The sequence below is a fragment of the Centruroides vittatus genome, unplaced genomic scaffold, assembly GCF_030686945.1.
Source record: "Centruroides vittatus isolate TY-2023 unplaced genomic scaffold, ASM3068694v2 contig_345, whole genome shotgun sequence".
NCBI classification, from domain to species: domain Eukaryota; kingdom Metazoa; phylum Arthropoda; class Arachnida; order Scorpiones; family Buthidae; genus Centruroides; species Centruroides vittatus.
Window position 1 is genome coordinate 1,277,880 of NW_027122170.1, and position 22,091 is coordinate 1,299,970.

General features: G+C 35.4%; 1 protein-coding gene across 3 annotated transcripts in view; it reads right to left on the reverse strand.

Moving 5' to 3' along the window:
- The window catches only part of Pfas (phosphoribosylformylglycinamidine synthase), a 40,684-nt gene extending 31,756 nt beyond the window's left edge, over nucleotides 1-8,928 (reverse strand). Inside the window, exons 1-2 of one of the 3 annotated variants that reach the window (XM_067269015.1) lie at nucleotides 8,892-8,928; nucleotides 3,653-3,953 (exon numbers count right to left, since the gene is read on the reverse strand). In XM_067269015.1, coding sequence (XP_067125116.1) covers nucleotides 3,653-3,936 — 284 coding nt within the window. In that variant the 5' untranslated portion in view covers nucleotides 3,937-3,953; nucleotides 8,892-8,928. Of the gene's footprint in view, nucleotides 1-3,652; nucleotides 3,954-5,559; nucleotides 5,878-8,891 lie in introns of those variants that run through there. The other 2 variants (XM_067269014.1, XM_067269016.1) reach the window with 2 other exon arrangements.
- Between the last annotated feature and the right edge of the window lie 13,163 nt (nucleotides 8,929-22,091).

Genomic DNA, 22,091 nt, shown 5'->3' on the forward strand with positions numbered 1-22,091 from the left:
TCTGACACCACCCTAACTGCAACTTTCATTTTTAATTAATTTAAAAACAAAAATTGTTCTATGTGTTTTTCAAAATATTTTAAATTACACCAGACAAATTCAGCATTGTGACCTCTTTCAAATCAAGATCTTTTAATCAAGATATTTCCTTTCTTTTCTTTTCAACTAACTATTCATTTCTAAGCTGTTGATAATGCATCCCATTTCTTTTATTAATTATCTCCGATTCTCAACTTTTCTCCCAAATTCATGTGTTTTTGGCTGTTCTGCTATTCCCCTTCCTGTATTTCTTTCTTCCAATAAGCTTTAATTCCTCCAATTAGAGCTTAATTTTCTTTCCTTTCTCTAATGCCATTTCTGCTCAATGCATCATCTTTCATACAGTCATCTAAGTGCTCCTTGAGTCTGGAGTAGAAGATTCTTCTCGTTGCTCCAAAAATCTCTGCTTCTACAATTGCTCATCTGTCAGTAATTATATATATTCATGACTCCTCCATTGTGTATCATTTTTCCTTCTCATTCCAAATACAATCAGAAAGGGTAGGATTTTTCTTAAGTACATTTTTGTGTTGCTTTCACTAAGATTTTCTAGAAATTCAGGCTCCACGAGTCCAGATAACGTAAATTTGGGGGTAAATCTTATTTTTACCCCCAAATTGTTCCAGAATCTTAGCCTTTACCCTTCTCATTATCAGATCTGCCAAGATTCCCACTATAGTTTTCTCAGGTTTGTCTCCAAAAAATAGTTTGTTGATATAACTTTCAAATTTCATATAGAAATTAATTAAGGATTCAATTAACAATTCTTTGTTTTCTTCATTTATTCCTGTTTTTTAATAAACAGAAGTAAAAAAATAACAAATGGATAAATCATCATCACAGTTCTTCCCCTTGATATTCTCACAATGCTAATATCATTGGTAATTTAAGGAAGAAAATTGGCAGCAGAATATCTCAGCATCAATATTGAAATAAACTTCAGTATTGTCAGTACATCAAACTTGAAATAAAATCTATAATTGCTTGCATGTGACATCACAAAATTATCAAAAACATATCAAATATTTATTGATTCAATACCAACAAATAAACTATCATTATTAAAAACAGAGACAATCCTGAATATTAATGTAGCATGATATGCAGATTGAACTCCTATTTTTAAAAATTTATAGTTCAATGAATTATTATATATATAAAAATACATTTTATAGAATATAATCTTTGTTTAAATTAAAAACAATAAACAGAAAAAATAAAAGAACAAAACCTCTTTCGAGCTGCAAAACTTATCTTCAGTTAAAAACATTAAAAATGGTTGCAATGGTAGCTATCTCAATGAAGCATGTATAAATTTATAAATAGATATTTTATATAGATAATTCATGTATTAAATCTAAATTTATAGAATTAACAGGACCTTCCTGAATGAATGTTAAATAAACCAAAAACTATGGGTTTAAAAAAGCAAGAGCATTTAATTAACATCATTCAAGGACCTATTTAAAATGTCTACTTCAGAGATCAACTACATTTGTCTTTGCAAGTACAGTAGAGAACCGAAAATCGGAATCGATTGGGGACTGGGGTTGTTCAGATTAGTGATTTGTTCCGATTACCGATTATGTACGAATAAATACATTAACCTGTCCGATGTTCAAATTTTTCTTCGTTGCGTGTCGCTTCGTGTTGAATTTTTCTCCGTTGCGTGTCACTTCGTGTTGAATTTTTGTCGATTTTAAGCCTAACAAAAATTTTTATAATAATAATCGAGACTATCGTATCGTTAAAAATTATTTCTGCATTTTGTACAAACAAAATAAATATATTGAAGAATATAAAAACATGAAAATTATACTTTAGAAGTAAATCTAGTATCAAAAATGTTCGATTCGGCACGACACAGTCCGAATGAAAATCGTGCCGATTACCGGCGATTCTGATTACCGGGGTTCCGATTAACGAGTCTCTACTGTACTTTAGAATACAGAAAAGAACAGATACCAAAGAGTAAATAATTTTTCTAAGGAATTGAAACTATCATTTAAGTCTATTTATCAACCATTACCAAGTGTACAGAAGCATTTTACAGTCTCGGTAGTTGATTTATCTCGTGCTCTAGTTTTTCAGTGTTTTTCAACCTTTTTCTCATTCTGGACCATTACATTTTGTGTAGCTTTCACTAAGATTTCTGTTATTAATTATCTCTGATTCTCAACTTTCTGGACCATTAAAATTATGGATAATTTTACACGGATGAGTAACTGTATGTGACTCAGAATTATGCTTATTTATTAAGTTTACGTATGTTTATGTAGAGTTACTGTACAGGACAAAATACATACAGTAACTTTAGACTACTATTTAAATGTCACTTCTAGTAAATTGCACCAGCTGCAATATGGTCAACTATTTTTCTGCAGATTGGATCAATTTTTTTCACAAACCAGCACAGGTCCATGGACCGACAGTTGAAAAACAATGCTCTAGACCAAGGGTCGGCAGTTTGTCAAGTGAGAAGAGCCAAATTGGCATGGCAACAGGATAACAAAAGTACCAGAGAGCTGCATCGAGGACTTAAATGCTTGACCGATCGCCGACTAACTGTGTTGAATGACGCCACCTAGTGAGCATTACAGGCATTCCGTGACAATAATAAATTCCTATTACAAATATACTGAATTATTTATATTGTTATTGGCTATTGACCAAATGAATAATAATAATTTATACTGTTAATGTAAATAATAATTTATACTGTTAATGTAAATAATAATTTATATTGTTAATTTAAATGTGGGAAATATGACACACGACAGGGGCGCCTCTAATGGGCTTTTTGGCATAATGTTACACGTCGGACACACGGACGCGCGTTCAATGGGTTATATATATAGATATGCTTCAAATGCTACCACTCGCATGCGATTCATATTGATCAACGCGAGTGTCGTCATGTGCGGACGGGCTAAAGAGCGGTAGAGAGTATGCCGTACGAGTCAAAGTTTGTTCGGCGGCTCTATCTCATAAACTGGAGTTATAACGCTGCTTGAGATGAGGTGAAATTGGAGTTTATGTTCGAAGAGCCATAAACGTCTATGCAAAGAGCCTCATTTTCCAACCCTTGCTCTAGACTCCTATATACTACCTACAGTGCTTCTACTGTTTTGACATTACCTTCTAAATTTAAATTCTCCAAGATTTCAGTGTTATTCCAAAAAATGTTTTCATTTCATTAATTGCTTCCAGGGACACAAGTGAAATGATTCTCCATGTACTTATGTCTTGTAATCTATCTTTTGATCTTGTGACTCTTACAGAACTCAAAGCATTCATCTTTTTCTAAATTTATTCCAAGTATGCAATATCCATATCCATTTGCATATGCATTCATTATGTTCTCAATCTCCTTTCTTTATCATGCTTCAGCACTTCTTAAAGCATTTCTTCTTAAAGTTTTAGAAATAAACATATCATTTGTATTTCTGCATATTAGTTATCAGATTTTCATTCTAATAGCTAATACACGAATGGTGTTGATAATAAGTGTTTGGCAAGGACTTTTATCAATAACATTGTGTTAAGACAAGTACATCAATTATGATTTAAATTTTCATAAAAATATAGTAACTAATATAGCTTATTTTCTTACCTGGGACCTACTTCAATAAGTATAGTACAAGGTTTTATTTCATTAGCAAACAATGTATCCGGATGAACATCTCTACCGAAGCCACGAGACAAGATCCAGAATAAACTATTTAGCCGATCGGTTGACAAATTACCAGAGTTCTTTGAAAGTTCTACATAAAAACAATATTCAGTTTTCAAAAACTCAACATTCACATCCTTTGAAAGAGATTTTAACTGTTCTAATTTCTGCTTCGTCTTGATTTCACTTAGGGCAGGATACTGATAAAATTTCAAAATAGTCATGGCCTTCTTGATTTATTCTAGAATATATAAAAATTATTCTTTATTAACATACAATTTTTATTACTTAAAAAAATAAAATGTTTTTCATCCTTTATATTGCCATTATTAGGCATACCATCAATTTTTGACTTTTTGTGCTACTAATTTATAAACCAACAGATTTAACTTTCTCAATTGCAGTGTCTTCCCTTCCAAAAAGCTATCATCCCTTTTCTTCTAAGCAAGTCGGTCGATTAGCAAACTAGATTATCTCGGCAATAGTTTACCGATTGCAGTATCATAACCAGGGTGGGTCCCAGAGGACTGGGCCCTTACATTTGTAAATAAATAAATTTCAAAAAATCAAATAAGTACAGGAAAAAGATTTGAATGTGACAAATGACAAGCACACTAATACACACATATACAATATCTAAGAATACGTGTGAATTGGTATATTCGTTAACCTTGTACTACGTGTGGATAGAGTAAACTCACGAATATGTGGTAGAGGGACGAATGTATATATCCACATTCTAACTTGGGTTGTAGTTATGCTACCGACCAATTAACAGTTAAATTATGTCCAGCCTATTTAGTTACAGCTACATCCTTTTAGTAAGCATTAACATCATCTCAATATGCACTACCTCTGCTACTTCACCCTAACTGGATATAGCAGAATTTGTACATGTTAATACATATAACTATACATAATATATTATGCTAATAAAGAATACAACAAATCTGTTTGAATAACCATGTTAAGTTGTAAAATTCTGAAATTTTGTATATTAATTAAATACCATATAAAGTATACTGAATTTAAGTAAAATTTCAAATCTTTAATTAGTGGAAGGTACAGACAGGTAAAAGTGGAATGCCAGTGTTGAATATGAAAGAAATATGGAATAGAGTAAATAAGCGAGAAGAGGAAGACTAAAATTTTAACAAGTTATATAATATCGAATTATTTAATAATATAAATGTTGAAAGCTTTACTGCGTCTCACTTTATGATCAAATTTTCTCAGATAATGTATAAAAATGTAAAATGGTAATTAAGGATATAAATTATTTATATATTCATAAAGTTTAATAAGTAATTGACTATTCCAAAATTTAGTCTTTTCTATAAAGTATATCAACGTTTAAAATTAAAAAATTCTCATCAAAAGTTATCAATGCTTATTAATTAATGGTGTGGTATATAACCTTTATATTGATTAATATTCATCGGTACCCGTCGAAAAAAATCTATTTATTAACGGTTCTTTGTGATATAACGAAGCCTAAAAAGAAAGTTTCAATCAATTAAAGTGAAAATAATTTATTATTGATTTTCAGATAAAATTTAGGATGAGTTTAATTAGTTTATTTGGCTTTAGGAATTTTTTGAGCTTTTTTTCCAATATCATTTTTAACTTTAGTTTGACAAGTTACTTAGCTTTCGTTGCTAAAAAAATTATCATCTTATTTCTAATTTTTGTTGCTAGAATATTAATGTTTGTTTATAAGGAATAATAAGAAAGTAGAGATACCAAAGGAAACGTAAGATAATTACTTTCTTATTTATGCTTAAGTTTTACAACTTTTATTATTTTTTCATACGCATAACAACAACATAGTTTATTCTATCATTTACTCAAACAATTCCAGATGTTAAATCTACACTTCCGTTTGTTGGGTTATAAAGAGCTTGATAAATATCGACATCCGTTAGGAAATCGACAACAAAGACGAAATTTTAAACACAAAACAGAAAATTGAGTATAGATTATTAGAAATATAACGTGACAATAAAGGATATTTCGCCTAAAATACATCCAGAAGCGATTCTTTCCGACAAAATTATGAAAATGCAGAAAAACAATTTATCTTATTGTCGTATTTAGTGCCTGTAGCATTATTTACTAAAGCATCGATTAGTCGTTATTCCGAACTTCTTTATTATTAGATTAAATGTAAATTATTTTAATTACGGTTACTTCAATTTATATCTTCATTTATTTTTAATGGGAAAAGTTTCAAACTAAATTTTTATAAACAGATTCATTTTATAAAAATTTAATTTATTGTCGGGGCCTAATTGTTTATTACGTTGACATAAAATAAAAATCTCATAAATAAATTAGAAATAAATTTTTTAACACCAGAGTAGATAAACTAAACTAACCCAACTTCACTGCCTGTAACCTTATATTATGGAAAGATGTCCCAAATTTTTGGCGCCAATCGATACCATCGACGATAATCCGTACGGATTAACGGTGGAAATAGATCAAGCCCACTCCACCCAGGCACACTTCTTAGACATTAACATCAAAATAGAGGGATCATCCATCAACACGGAAGTGTATCATAAACCAACCGCCGAACCTTTGTATGTACTGTAGCTGCAAGTTCCCGCCACCCACCACGGTACAAGACGGCAGCTTTCGAGGCTTTAATCAAAAGAGCATACTCGCATTCCTCGTCACAAACGGCTTTCCGTTCCGAAATGCGACGCATAGAGCAAATAGCTAAACATCTTACACAAAATGCACATAGAGCAAACAGCTATCACAACATCTTACACAAAATGAACAACAAGGTACTCCAACAACAATCTAATAACACTTCTCGTTCCAACGATTCCCCGGTTAACTACGTACCGGTCACGCACAACCCGGCACTTAAGATCACATACAACCAGATAGCAAAAAAAAAGAATGTCCGCTTAGCATTTAGGAGGTGTGCCACAATATTTGATTGGCTTAGGAAGGGAAAAAGACGCTCCAGACACAAACGGACTTCCGGGAGTATACTCCGTGTCCGTCATCGACCGCAGAGATAACAGCAAAGTAATCTACGTCGGATCGACTAAACGCAACTTAGAAACTAGGATAGAGGAACACTAAGCAGACACCCTACATCGTAGAAACAACACCGCCCTAGCGGTATACTTCTCCGACCCGGAAATAGAGCCTCTATTCCCTCAAGCCAGAATTATTCATACTACGTTCTGCACAGAACACCTCAAATGGCCGGAGGCCATATACATACGCCTTAACACCCTCGGGAATAAGCATCGCATTAACTTCAAAGAAGAAACGACGCTATCGACAGCAGGGGAGGCCTTCCTCAATAAAACTCTAAAGTAACACCGTACCAATAACGCGCAGGTCCACGACGACGCCACTTGTCACACGTGACAACGTTCCAGAAAGATTTTCCAAGCCAACGGTTAATTTTGACAGGAAATTCAAATTTGAATAGAGAATTCCATAGCGCCCGAAGAAGAACCACATTAGGTTTTAAAATGTTTGCAAAGTCCTCCGCTTTCGTCGGAGAAGAAGCACACCGGTTACGGGCAGCGAAGTCGAGTTAGTTTAATCTCAAATATTTAAACGTTCTCGAAAGCCGGAACAGTCGATCAAAAACACTTCGCGCCGGCTTTATTCATTCCGGCAGGTAAAATCTAACGGACGTACAAACGTTTCCGGCCACTTCGAGGGGCCTTCGAGCGGCCGAAAATTTCGGCACGTCGGTTAAATTTTACGTGCCGGATTAAGTATAAGGGACAAAGCATTTTAAAATAAATATCGTAAATACTTAATTTTAGAACTAACAAACTTTACTTCCGTAAGTTTCTTTACTTTTACATATTTTACACACGACAGAGAATAACAGTCTCTCGGACAACAAATATTTCACGGTAGGAAACGCCAATCGTCAAATACCGGCCGGCAGAAGTTAGAGTTTCTTTCGAAAATCTTTAAAAAATTTACACATTATAATTATAAATGCAATCGGTTGCACGTAAATTTACTCGTACGAAACGTAGTTGGATTCGTACACCATACTTTTAATAAATATATATATATTTATTAAAAGTATATATATATATTTTATGCACAAAAGCAATTTCGGAAGTAAAAATTTATCGTCGGGTCGAACCGACCACCGTAATTAGTTACCCAAATTTAGCGACGCACCCTTAATAGAAAAATTTCGACTTTTTCCACCGTTAAAGGCGCACTAATTCGGCATATTTTACAATAAATTACATATTCGAGAAAAAGCACAAGATACACACAATATAAAATTTCGGAATATTAACACGGAATTTCTCGACCACAGAAAAGATATTCGACCGGTAAATTAACGCATAGACTTATTTACTTTCCACAGAAATTTGCACGGTTACCCGCGACCAACACACGTCATCTAAAGTATAAAAAAAAATGCTACCGTATCATATTCTAAACTTTCCAACTTAAGAAAAGTTTTAATTATCTATCAAATTTCTATCAATTGCATTAATTTCTCGTCGAAATATAAGCTATAATTGTAATCGCGAGTTATTGTTCGAAAACCAAGACGTTACTATCTAAGAGCAACTTATACCGGTAAAAGTTACCTACAGGTAATTCACAATTACCTAAACGTAACTCGTACCTTAGAATTTATACACGTGCAAACGGGTCGATTCGAGCTCCCAGCAACCTTACTAGAACCGTCCTTCGACTTTTCTGGTCGTCACGGGGGGTCTACGAATTAGGGAGGGTCCAAGCACCTCGTTCACGACTGCTACTTTACGTACGATGTATACATATTTAAATGGTGTAAAAGTAACTTATGGATATTCACAAAGCATTTCATTTTCAATAAAAATCGCAAGTCTTAAAAAGAAACAACCTCGAACTTAACGATTCTTTCGATATTTAAGGAAATGAAAACAGCAAATGATAGACGATCCGGTTTCGGCATAATTGTAACGTCCATTACCGCCTAATCCACAATTTTTTAAACATTTCCACCGAAGATTCAAACAGCCACACGCTTTACCACGCAGGCGCACAACAAATGAAAATTTAAAAACAACAATAATATATAATTTTATATAAATATAATTAACTTAAAATAATCTTTAAGGGATTTGATGTATTTAAATGGCAATTTTCCGGTATAAAAACCTTAAAATAATATAAATACCTGTTGCCGTCGACCGAGACTTGATTTTGGCCAGGAGCCACCTAGGAACAGTTATGGAGTCGAACGAAACTTTTTGTCCACTTCACTAATCGGTAAAATGCGTCATAGTCGATCAGATATAATCGAAACTTCGTTTGATAAAATATAACTGATAATTCGTTACATTTCCTCTAACTTTTTCCCTCTTTTTAAGCACAGCATCGGCGTATACGATGGCTCGGCAAGGCCACCGCGTACGACCTATTAAAAAACTCGATTTTTCAAAGTTTACTTAAATATTTTACAAACTTTCGCGTCAATCTCCATACATTTCAATGAGCTAATTATTTTTTATTCGTTTGAAAAAGTTTCCTCGGTTATTTTGTTATAAATCGACGTCCTACTGTAGAGGAAGCTTAGCCATCACTCTCCATTAAAGCGCGATTTTTTTTTCAATTTTTATGACCTTGATCGCATCTTCGTATCTATAACAGGGAAAACAGACTTTGTACTCGTTCTCGTTAAGAAAAGTTCCTTATACAGATAATAAATTAATTAAACTTTATAAATATGAATAATGAGAAGCGCTTGCGCCTATGAAGATTTTAATCATTTATACGAATTATCATCTAATTATAAAACTATCAGATTATTTCGACGTCTTAAGATTTGCTTCTTATAAAAATAATGTAAAACTGATTATTAAATCGAAAACACAATTTTTCATTTATAATTTTATTTTATTTTTTGACCACCGGATGGCCGAGCAGTTAAGACGTCGGCCTTTGGCTGGGGATCCGGGATAAAAAATTCCGGGAATTTTTGGGAGCGATCTGTCTTCGTCGTGTCGAGCCCGTTCCTCGCCATATTGTGGGTTTGGCCCATCTCACTAATAAAGTTCCTTTTAGTGTCCGTAGGGCGAAAGAGTCAAAGGGCCTAGCCCAACCCTGTTGATTTATATTGTTGTTATAGACCTCGGACAATTATAATCTATAAAAAGCTATAATAGTTTAAAATTTAGCTATCATTTATTAAATAATTAGCATATACTGTGTAAATTTAAAACTGGACACGACATATAATAACAAAAAAATGCGTATTAATAAACTTGGATCTTTTAAAATTACTGAGCATAATTACAATACTTAATAATATATAGTCGTATTTAGAGCGGCAAAAATACTGCAAATATAATTATTGACAAAATAACCTTTGTAACGTTTTATTACCTAATTTTGAATAATTGTAAATTTCCGGTTTACATTCGCTTACTGCAGCATAAAAATATTTTTAAAAAGAAACTATTAGTTGGCCATTGTGTGTAAACAGAAATATCAAAAGTGCACGGTAACATCCGAAACATAATTATAAATAAATGAATAAAGTAATGGAATTAATTATGAAATGCTATAGCTAAATCTTATATGATTTTCTGAAGATTATTTAAGGCCCTTGATAATGTTTATTACAATAATTACAAGTGTGTGTGTGTGTGTATCTTATCGTCACTCTTATCAGAGCGATAGTAAATAATATTTTGCAATTAAATGATTACAGTAGAGCGTCGTTTATCCGAATCAATTGGGGACTGGGCTTGTTCGGATAACCGATCGTGTACGAAAAAATATATTAACCTATTCCATGTTGAAATTTTTCTCCGTTCCGTGTCGCTTCGTGTTGAATTTTCGTCGATTTTAAGCTTAACGAAAATTTTTATAATAATAATCGAGGCTATTGTATCGTTAAAAATTATTTCTTTATTTTGTACAAACAAAATAAATATATTGAAAAATATAAAAACAAAAAAATTATACTTTAGGAGTTAATATAGGGTACGTTCGTTAAGTCATACGAGTTAAACGAGAATGACCTCATCGTTATTCTTGTTTCGTTAGACTTTTCGAACGATTCGTTATAACTAAATGGCTGTTTCTAAAATCGAAGATACGAATGTTGCTAGTGCAGCCTTATCCAAAATATTTTTCTTAGGTTGCTTCGGACGGACAGTTATTTCCATCATTTCACCTTTTAATTCTCAATTTAAACACTCGAGTAGATCTAGAAACATCGATATCGTCGGGCGCCATTTTCTAAACGAAATAAACTAACTCTTTCCTTCGTGAGCTTCGTTAGAGCAAGGCCAGTTGATCGCTTCGCTAGTAAGGCCGTCCGCCGTAAGGAAAATTGCCGTATTCACACAGTTTCCATTTTTCGCCGCTGCGAAAGATTTTGGCGCTAGTTAACGGTGAGACTCACGCGTTCGGTGAATTGGTCGTTTTGTACTTTGTTACTATACCTGTGTGCAGGTATAGCTATTTTATGAAATTGTGATAATTATATATAGTTATACTTGTATATTGTTATATTTATTCGTGAGTTATACACAGTTGACGGGACTTTCTCTTCAACAGCAGCTTGGTATATAGATAAAAATACATTCATTGTGTAGCTCTCTATCTGACAACACTCGGCACAGTTGATGTTGTAAAGTACTTGCCGAATACCGTCAAATTCAGATATGTTTTGACGAGAGATTTAACAGTGATCCAATTGAGTCATTCTTTAGCTGCATTCGTCCGTTTAATGGAGGAAATGACAAATTAGATGCACGATCGGCATCTCTTACAACGCAAATGATTTTAAAAGTTGGTATCTTACAGGCTGCACAGAATGGAAATGCACCACGCTCTTCTTCCTCCTCAAAGTTGTTACCTGTTATGACAGAAACCAATTATAATGTCAAAGGTAAAGTCCGTAAATTGCACGATTCTTCATTGTCTATTTTGCAAAAATTGCAATCTGTTACACAAGACTGCAGTGTTCCCTGTACAATTGAAAATGCTTCTCTGGCAGTTATCAGTGGTTACTTAATTAGAGTTCTCGAAGAGAAGGTTGCATGCTACGAGTGCCTCGAAATCCTCAACCATCCTGCAAGTAATGGAGCTCTTCTTGGCTTAATATCAAACCGAGGTAGAGGACAGCTTCGTTATCCGAGACCGGCGTTGGTGGGAGTGATTAGAATTCTTACAGATTTTTTGATGATGTAATGACATACACAAATCCTTGTCGGGCTAGTTTGAAAGTTAAGCCGATAAAGGTCATTTTGCCATACTCGAAAAACTGCCCCGTACTGTGGTGTAAGGCTAACACCGATGGTACACGTTCAAATCACAATAATCGCATGTGCAATATTATAGCGACAAAGTTTGTTAGCCCTTTACTAACCAATTGGACTGGACAATTAAGTCAAACTGTGGAAAAAGTACTCACACTGTATCGTAAGCCCACTTCTAGAAAAATATTAAAAGTCTAACGTAATTAAATGTAAATATTAAGTCTAATTCGTATCGTAAATTTCCGACGAGGAGGAAGCTAAGTACATTTCTGTTTTTTGCAGTTTGTAAAATTCATTCAAAAACAGTGTACACTTTATTCAATAAATTAATTTTTTTATGTAATAAACTTCTGCTATTTCTATAAAGAATTTTATTTATATTAGAGATGTAAACCGAAGCAATGTTACTTTTACCATAGCCATACTTTTGATTTCAACTTTAAAACAATATATGTTGCTTTTGTTCACAATTCTACGTACTTCTCCAATATAAATTATAATAAATTCTTACCTTCGATATCACCATATTTCCGCGAAAATTTTTCGAAACTTTTTTACTAATCTAAAAAAATGTGCTTACTTTTGCGAAAAAATAAGCAAATTTTTTCGAAAGGTTATATCGATTATTTATTCTTAGTCTTAATTAACAAAAGTAATAATTTTATAACATTTAATACACAGCATTTTAATAAATTATCATATATGGTCCGAAAATGTGAAATTTTTTATAGTAGACACTACAGGTAATCTAGTTTTGCTAAGTTTGCGTACTTTTCGAGTATAAAAAGAATATATTTAAATTAACGATTAACTTCTGGTATCTTTAAGATTCGAAAAGAGATCATTAAATAGTATTAGTGTGAAAAAGTTTGTATTTTCCATGCCAATAATACTCGGTTATTATTTCTTCCTAAAAACGTCTTATAAAAATAAAGGTGTGAAAAATACTGTATTATTATTTCGCTTTTTTCACGAACTAAGGAACATCGTTTGCAGCAGCTCATTTCTCGATTGTCAAAAGTTTTCGTCCCGCATTAATGAGAAAAATACTTAACGCAACAACGTCTCCAAACTCCTCTATACTGAAACGCTGACGATGGATGGTCACCGATCGTCAGTGCCACAAGCGGAGAAAATATCAACTAGCGTCTATACGCTCGGTACAATAGACAGAGAGAATTGGTGGACGGCCTTACTAGCGAAGCGATCAACTGGCCTTAGTTAGAGTTTCGTTCGATACGTCATCACCGCGGAGCATGCGCACTGAGCGAGAGTACTACTTTTCGAACGATTCGTTACTAACGCGTTTAACTCGTTCGACTTAACGAACGTACCCCTAGTATCAAAAACGTTCGATTCGGCACGACACAGTCCGACTGGAAAGCTTTCGGTTAACCGACTTTCGGATAAACGACGCTCTACTGTACTGATTTTTTTTCACTTTGTGTTAAAATATTTTATTTATTTAATTATATTTACGAATCCTGTTTGAGAATCCATCGACCGCTTCAAAACTATTTCCATCTTGGAAAAAGTTTTGAAGGTTATATTTTCTTGATGATTATATACATTCTTGAAGTTGCTCGCCTGGATTAGATTCCGGGTTGCCCAGAATGGTAAGTAGACCGCTCAACTGCTTCGGCCATCCAGCCATCAAAGTCTGCGGGTAGTAAGAGAGAATTTTTCTGATTCGATCACGGCCTCGATTGGGAATGGCCGGGAGACGACGGATTAGCGCCCGACATAATAAACACTGCATAAAAAGTTTTCATTTGAGTGGACCGAAACTAACTTTTACCGCCTTGGCCACCCGGCTGTCACGTATAGTGGTATAAATTAATTTCGTTTATCTAAGTATTCATCGGGAAAAGACCCACTCTACTCAATTGCTCATAACGGTATTTATTTATATATATAATTAATTGAAAATATAGTAGTTGAGGCGGCTAAGAACGTAGCAGGCCCGTCTTTGGTACGTGCGAGGTCCTGGGCCAAGAAAAGAAATTTAATAATTGTTTAAAGATGCTATATTTATTAAAATTTCACATTTTTAGATTCATTTATAAAAGTAGGGAACAAATTAAATCTTTTTCTCGTCTCCGGGTGAAATTATCTTGAATGGAAACGGATGCGCTAAATTCGAAAATGATCATAAAAATGCTCTGTCACGCGAGGTTTAGTTGTGAGTCAGTGGGGAAATATTTTTAACTAATATACAGTGCCATAAAAGGGTCTGTGTCTTACATTCACTGTTGCTTTGACGTTCGAGCGTCCGACGATAATCCCATTGCTGGGCTGGTCCCATGGTCCCTGGTAACGGAACTGCATTTCAGAAATGGAATTTCTGATGGAACCGTCGCACGCATCACTCAAGTTCTCCAGAAATATGTCGAGACGGTTACCATAGTCCTTAAAGATTCCTTTCTTTGTAACACGTTGTTAGCTATGAACTATAAATTCGTGGTTATTTCCCAGAAATCCACTCGCCACAGTTTAAATGAATGCCAAGCGACTAATTCGACAGGTATGAGCTTTGTCTTTAGAGTTTTCTTATTTCGGGTACTACGAAGATTCCTTCCTTTTAATTTTGCTGTTGTCACATTCGAGAAAACTCCTGGAAGGTAAAGGAATTCACTTCCGTCGTTTTCTAAGGCCTTCACCAAGGAGTTTCGTTAATCCAAGTTTAACGTGAAAGAGGGAAGAGAGGAATCTTCTTTGGGTCTACCAGCGCCACACATTTTACATTTCTTTCTCAACAGTACGTATTCTTCCCTATTTCCCAAATTTCTATCATCATAGTTTTTGTTTTGTTTCCGGATCGTTGCACGGACACGAAAAGCAGAAACTTTTCATAAACGCTCCTTGTAATCACCCAAGCAATAAGATAACCTTAAAAAAGTAAATATAGTAGACCCTCTATGACACGGTAGATACGTTCCGTGTTATATGAATTCCGTGTTGTACGAGTCGCTTAGGTTTTACAAATACACGAGCCATTCACAGCCCGGCACTTGTGCAGTTTAGGGGGTACGGCTGTTTGAAAGGTTTTCTTCCATAAAATTAATCGATTCTAGACTAATTTGACTCGAACATTTCCAAAACACATATAATTTTTTGAGAATAATCCATATAAACTATGCTATAAACAAAAATTGTAGGAATACTTACCGAGTGCGCACCGTTCGAAGACGCCATTGCTTAAGCTTGTCTTCGTCGCGGAGCGGTTCATGGAACGGCAGACGCATTTCCCGATAAGTTATTCTTTCTGCGAAAACTTCGCCGAACTTTGGAGACATCGTTAATAGAAATATGATTTTTATGGCCGTTAAATAATAAATGGTTTTTAGTAGGTCCGCTGCTCGTTTAAACTCGACGGTTTGTGCAATGTCCACTATTGGTCCAGATTCGACCAATCCTGTCGACACACGAATCGGCCATGACAATGTGTCTCATTCTTTTACCGTGTTATACGAGCCTCTTTTAGCGTGTTATACGAACACGATCGCAATTTTTCTGCCGTGTTATACGAATCCGTCTTATATGAACCTGTGTAATATGGGTCTACTGTACTGAAGGTTGCAAACACCATGCAATAAAATACTAACCGAATTCTTATCTCAAAATATAATTAATATAATTTGCATTCATTATACTATTCGTGTTTTCTTTTCAATGAACGTGAACATATGTCTACATTAACACGTAAGATTTTTAATATAGAAGTAAACAAATGTGTTCCGCTTGCATATAAATTCCCACTCTTTCCTTAATATCGAGAACCGAGTTAGATAGATGAAAGACGAGACCAGAAATGAAAACCTTAGGGACAGGACGTTCCCGATTAACTATACGAGAACTTCCGATGCAAATCGGAAGTCACGTTATTTCGATTCAAAACTTTTCCTCCGAAAGCATTGTGACCGTGATATAATAAATAATTGCTCGTATTTTATTGTATTTCTATAAAAATATAATTGCGAAAACTATGGCTTATCCTCTGATGCATTTAAACAGCCGTATAAATTTAACTGGATAAAGGTAAACTTTATTTTTTACAAATGATTTGTTAATTACTAGTAGCCCGGGACGCCCCCTAGTGGGCGTTCTAGCAGCATTACAAATTCCTGAGGCACGTTTGATGCAGTTAATATATATAAATGTATACAATTCCTCATTTTAAAAACTAAACTTTATATTGTTAATTTAAATGTTTGAAATATGACGCACGATAGGGGCGCCTCTAGTGCCCGTTTTTGGCATAACGTTAAACGGACGGACGAACAGCACGCGTTCAATGCTGTTCGTCAATGCACATATATATATATATAGATAATACTGCATAAAATATACAATTTTACTCTATTCAATACAGTGAGAAATAGTATTTGGTATAGTTTTGTATTTTTGATATATGAAACATATTTCGTTTGGCATTCACGTTAAGTCTATGTATTTTGGTAGTTTGTGAGATATTCCACACCATTAAAAATATCAATGAATTAAATGTAGAATATCAATGCAGATTAATTAATATTGTACTGACATCTCCGTGATATAGGCATACACATACATGATACACACACACACATATTTATAATTATCATGTATAATCACATGATAAATGTGTAGGAGTTAGTTTAGGACAAACTTTTAAGCATCTTGCTCTGAAATCCAGGGCAAGCAGAGCTTGGTAATGTTCCCATTTAATTATGCCATTATCCATAAGCTAAATAAATGAATGAGTTCCCGTTCAAAACTATAGCATTTAAATAAGTATACAAATTTAGACTACAATTATGTCTAAAAGAAGCTGATCCCTGACTGTTCTTATAAGATGAAGAGTATCGAAAATATTTAAATTCTGTCGTCATCTGAAGAGTGTACTAAAACAAAATATCACAAAACTATGTAAAACCAGTGCCGTAACTAGGGCGGTGCCAGCGGTGCCCAGGCACAGGGCGCAGTCCCTGGGGGGGAGCGTATAAATGACCTGGACCAAGTTTTATATCATAGTTTTGGGGCGTAGTTACAGAAGCTCGCACCGGGCGCATGAAAGACTAGTTACGACTCTATGTAAAACAGCTTGAATAAACCAATTACCATCAAGCTTTTAAGTTTACCCAAGTTTTCATTTACTTCCAGGAATTTCCATACACAATACTTCTGTTAGTAGCATTCCAATGAAAAATGCAATGAAGTTAATTGATAGAAGAATTGCTAGCCGTATATGTGAAAAAACAAACAACATTACTAAATCCGATACATTCACCAACCAATGCCGTATATTAGCGAGGGCCCACCAGTGGGTGGGCCCTCGCTAATATACGGCATTGATTGGTGAATATATCTACTCGGCCATCAATGGGTGGCCGAGTGGATACATTCGGCCACTAATGGGTGGCCGAGTTGTTATGAGCCGCTCATGTGAGCGGCTCACAACAACTCGGCGGTAACCAGACCCTAAATACTGGGAAGTTCGTGGGTTCGCTCCCCGGTCGGACAGGCTGGCAGCTAGGAGTTTTCCGGGTTTTCTCCTTGCAGATAACGCCTAAATAGGGGCCAGCTCCCCATAAAATTCCTCCCGGAAGGCATTCTATCTCACCTCGCGTACGTTAAAGCCGTCTTCTATAAGGCCGGTTCATCGGTCGCCTAGCGATCAAACCCAACTCGTCGGAGTATAGTGCCTAACTGTGCCATAATCTCCATATAAACACCTTGTCCAAGTATATTAGCGAGGTTGAGGCCGAAGTTTTAAACGCGAAAACGTGTACGTCGGACGTTCGGCGCCGCTTTCCCGTAAGCCTAGAAGTTTGACAATGGCGTTTGGAAAGTCAATGGAATCGTGCTCAACATTCCAAACGCCATTGTCAAACTTCTAGGCTTACGGGAAAGCGGCGCCGAACGTCCGACGTACACGTTTTCGCGTTTAAAACTTTGGCCTCAACATCGCTATTATCAGGCTAGAAACGGCTATAATATTAATAATACAGTGATACCTCGGTTTTCGTCGATAATCGGTCCGAAAACAATCGGAGAAAACCGAGGCAATTATTTTCATACGAATCAATGCAAATCCGATTAATTCGTTCTACACACTTCAATATACACACCAAAAACAGATTTTATAGAGAATTAATATAGTGTTGTAATACTAAAAACAATACGAATTTAATATAAAACACTAATGTAATGATTAAATGAACATTTAATATGGCATTCGAAGGGCTGCTGGCTCAGGAAACTTTCTTTGGTCCCATGATGGAGCTAAAAAGAAAGGAAAGCAATGGAATTGTTTGGCTTTTTTAAAACTCTCTGCCCTTTGGGCACTAAGAGAGCCTCTTTTAGCCAGCTCATTATGGGTTCGTTTAGGCCCACAATGGAGCGGCTGGGTGGTGAGGAACGGGTCCCGACATATCTGGACGGACCATCACCCGAAAAATTCTTGGAGATCTTTCGACCCATCCGGATTCGATTCCGAGTCCCCCAGAGCAGTTGACTGCTATCTTGACCACAAGGCCATCCGGCTGTCTTAAAGGAGTTTGTTTGGCTAGACGCACGGGCTAGTGCTCACACAACGAGAAACAAAGCCGCACTGAACAGGAAAACGCATGAGTCGTCCTTTCGCAAAGTTAGCAGCGAGGTCATACGGGCACGCCCACGAAAACCGAGAAAAAAAATCGACGAAAACCGAAACCGATGATAACCGAAGTATTACTGTATAGAGGGGGTGCACGTGACGTCACGTGACTCCGCTCACATAAACAGAGACTGCGCAAAGAAGCGCGCGCCATATTGGTTGATGATTTCACGTTAATTCGCTTGAGCACTATTATATCAACGTGTAAGAAAGGAATTTTATCAGATTTTGCAGCCGATTTGAAAGGTAATGATTTGATAAAATGTAAAGAGAAAACTTATTTTATTGGATGGGATCCGTACGAAACGAAACAAACGGATTTTTCATCTAACGATTTAACCACGTGGCCAACTATAGAACACAGAGACAGTAAATTATTTGGTTTTAACAACTAATGCTGTCACACTGGATCAGATGAAGGCATACAAATCACTCGTTGCTCATAATTATTTGACAAGCGAATTTATCATTCGTGATATTTTATCAAGAGCCGTTCGTAACGATTTAATTTTGCTTGTAGGAAAGGTACTTCATGTGAGACATATACCTTTAAAAATATACACACTTTTATTTAAGTAAATTAGACTGAAAGGACACTTGATTCAAAATGCATTTTTATTCTTCGTAAGCCAGTGGCGTGCCGTGACATTTGATGATAGGGAAGCCGGTTTCTGCGAGAAGTCGACTTCCGGGGGCAATCGGTTAATTGCGCGTCAGTGTGATCTCGGTTCCATTCGTATCGTTTGTTCGATAAGCCAGTAAAAACCGTAGACTTCTCTAAATGTATTTTTAATATCACAATTACATTCCGAATCGCTAGCCACGATATAAGGGCTAAAATTATAAATAAGATAATAAAAACTTACTCGGTGAAATAAAATGTGCGGTGGTGGATGTACAGTACATACTCGTACCTGGTACCGTATTCTTCAATTGTACGAATATACTTTTAGAGAAAATTATAATTAAATACAGCTTTGTAAAGAAACGTACGTAAAAATAACATAAAATCTTCTTTACTTTTTAAATCTTAAAACAATCCGCTTAGTCAAATAGCTCCCTACGAGTGACTAATGGAACTCGGTCCCGGTAGGTGCGCGCGCGCGGGCTGCCAAATCCCGAGGGCGCCGATACCGGTCGACGTCGAATGCCTCTTTTGTCGCGTCACTCGTATACCCCAAAGGAGGCGACGGGGTTGTTGTACATTTTAAACGTTTCTCGCCATAGCCGTAAAAATCTAAATACGTTAAACTTAACGGATTGCCCGTCGTTTGTTTTCTAACTAATTCGTTTTAGGACCGGGGTCCACGGAAATTTCCAAAATTTACGACTTTTCGGTCACTCTCGCCGAAGTGGAAAAATTTCTGTCTTTATTATCTACCATTACGAAGAAATCGGTCCCCACTGTACTCGGCTAGAGATTGGTTGGGCTAAGCTTTTGTTCAGGTAAAATTCCGGCTGTTTCGGCAGGGTTTTATTCGTGTCCCCAATTCCCTAATCTCTTAATTATTTAATTACTTCCGAAGTAGAAATAAGTCGAAACCGGTTACTTTGTACCCGAATATTTCTAGTCTTGGGAAAAAAGTGGAAAGACAAATTTTTTGACAACGGATACATAAATCGTAAATTTAAGGAAAATGAATCTGGAGGTTTTTTGTACCTTGCGCGTCTCGTTCATTAAATTTGGTTGTAAATGATGCTGCCAAACAACAGTTAATTTTTTAACATCGTACAAGATTTCTACACGTTTTTTTCTACATCCCCTTATAGATGGGACGTACGAAATCGTAATATCACCGGTTTAACATCGAAATCAGTAAGTAATATAAAAAACGGTTGAGCGGAATAAAAATATCAAATATTTTAATGGATTTTTTTTTAAACTTTTGTCAACTATACAGAACTATCATAAAAATATACCAGTAAACTCTTATCGGTTGGGTTAAGTTATATATCTGCTCGTGATTCACATAATGGGGCGAGGGCGGCCGAATATCTAGCAGGTAGGCGGCTAACAGCCCAGGACCGGTCCCGGATAGAATTGGAAGCGTTACACGTGTGTAGTTCCACCAGCTAAACCGGGTGAGGTTGGTGCTCTGTAAAGCGCATGCGCGAATGAGTATAATCTGGCTGTTTGGAAGCTGACAATACGGCGCTTCCATTCCGCCACTGATATTCGATTATACAATAGCGATCTTATCGTTTTTTTCACATATAGTATAGAAATTTGTAAAAGATACGTAATGTTGTTATAATAAAATATTAATTTCAATTATATGAAAATAATCGCACAATATGTATTTATTTTTTAGAAAATACAAGGAAAGCGGCGCTTCCACCGCTTCCAATGACGGCACGCCACTGCTCTCCACGACGTCTTTACTAGCTTGCTTGACACAATGGCTCCGGCATCTTCGACCCTTCTTCCCTTATCTTCCTTTCCAGAATTGTCACGTCCGAGGATCTACTCGAGTCAGTTCGTCTTCTTTACGATCTTTCTTCGTCAGAGGTGATGACGAAAAAAGAAAATTAGGATTTGTTTCTAAAATAATGAATCACTTTTCACTTTCGTTATGAATTTTTAGCATACGGAAAATTTTACGCGCGAAAGAATTCTATACTTTATATAGAGAATTCTTATTTGGAGCAAGCACGTGGAACAGAAATATACACTTTTAAATGATTTTTGTGATAGAAATATAAGACGGACGGCTGCGAGGTAAGGTCTTCCCATTGCCTAGAGGATACAGTTTCGATTTTGATCTTCGTAGTTCCTGGCAAAATAATTCGGGTCGGGACATTACGTACGAGTCACCTGGCATTCACCCGCAACGCGCCGACACGACTTGGAGAGAGTTTCTTTCGTTTTGCCACTATGTGACGACTCGATCGGTACTTACAATTATAATTGCAATTGTTTAATTAAATTACGACGAATAAATATTTGGAGATATAATTTAATTAATTATATTAATAACTTATTTAAAACAAAGCGTAAATGTCTACACGATGAAAATACGGCTGTAGATATTTTTATAATAAATTTCACCAGAATTGGCAACGTGAATTTTATAGCGTCTGTTTCAATTTATAATTTATTTTATAACTTATTGTCTCACTTATTAAAATTATTTAAAAGTGATTTCAGAAAGCGAAGTTTGCGCAAATAAACATTTTAAAAATTTGAATTATATTAAAAATATTCAAAACTATGCAAACTATAATAAATTAATATTATTTTAATAAATAACGTTCGTTACGAACTAATACGCTAATAAAACTTCGAATGAGTTGGCATAATTATAACGGAAAATGAAATTTTAATATTTGAATAAGTAATTTATAGTTTCGACATCAGATGGCGTCATTCCCGTCGGGAAAGAAGAGGAGCTTTACGAAATATCGGGGAGATTTTAATTAGATTTTCGACATAATTACGAAAACCAGTTTATTAGCATAATGGCAGTTT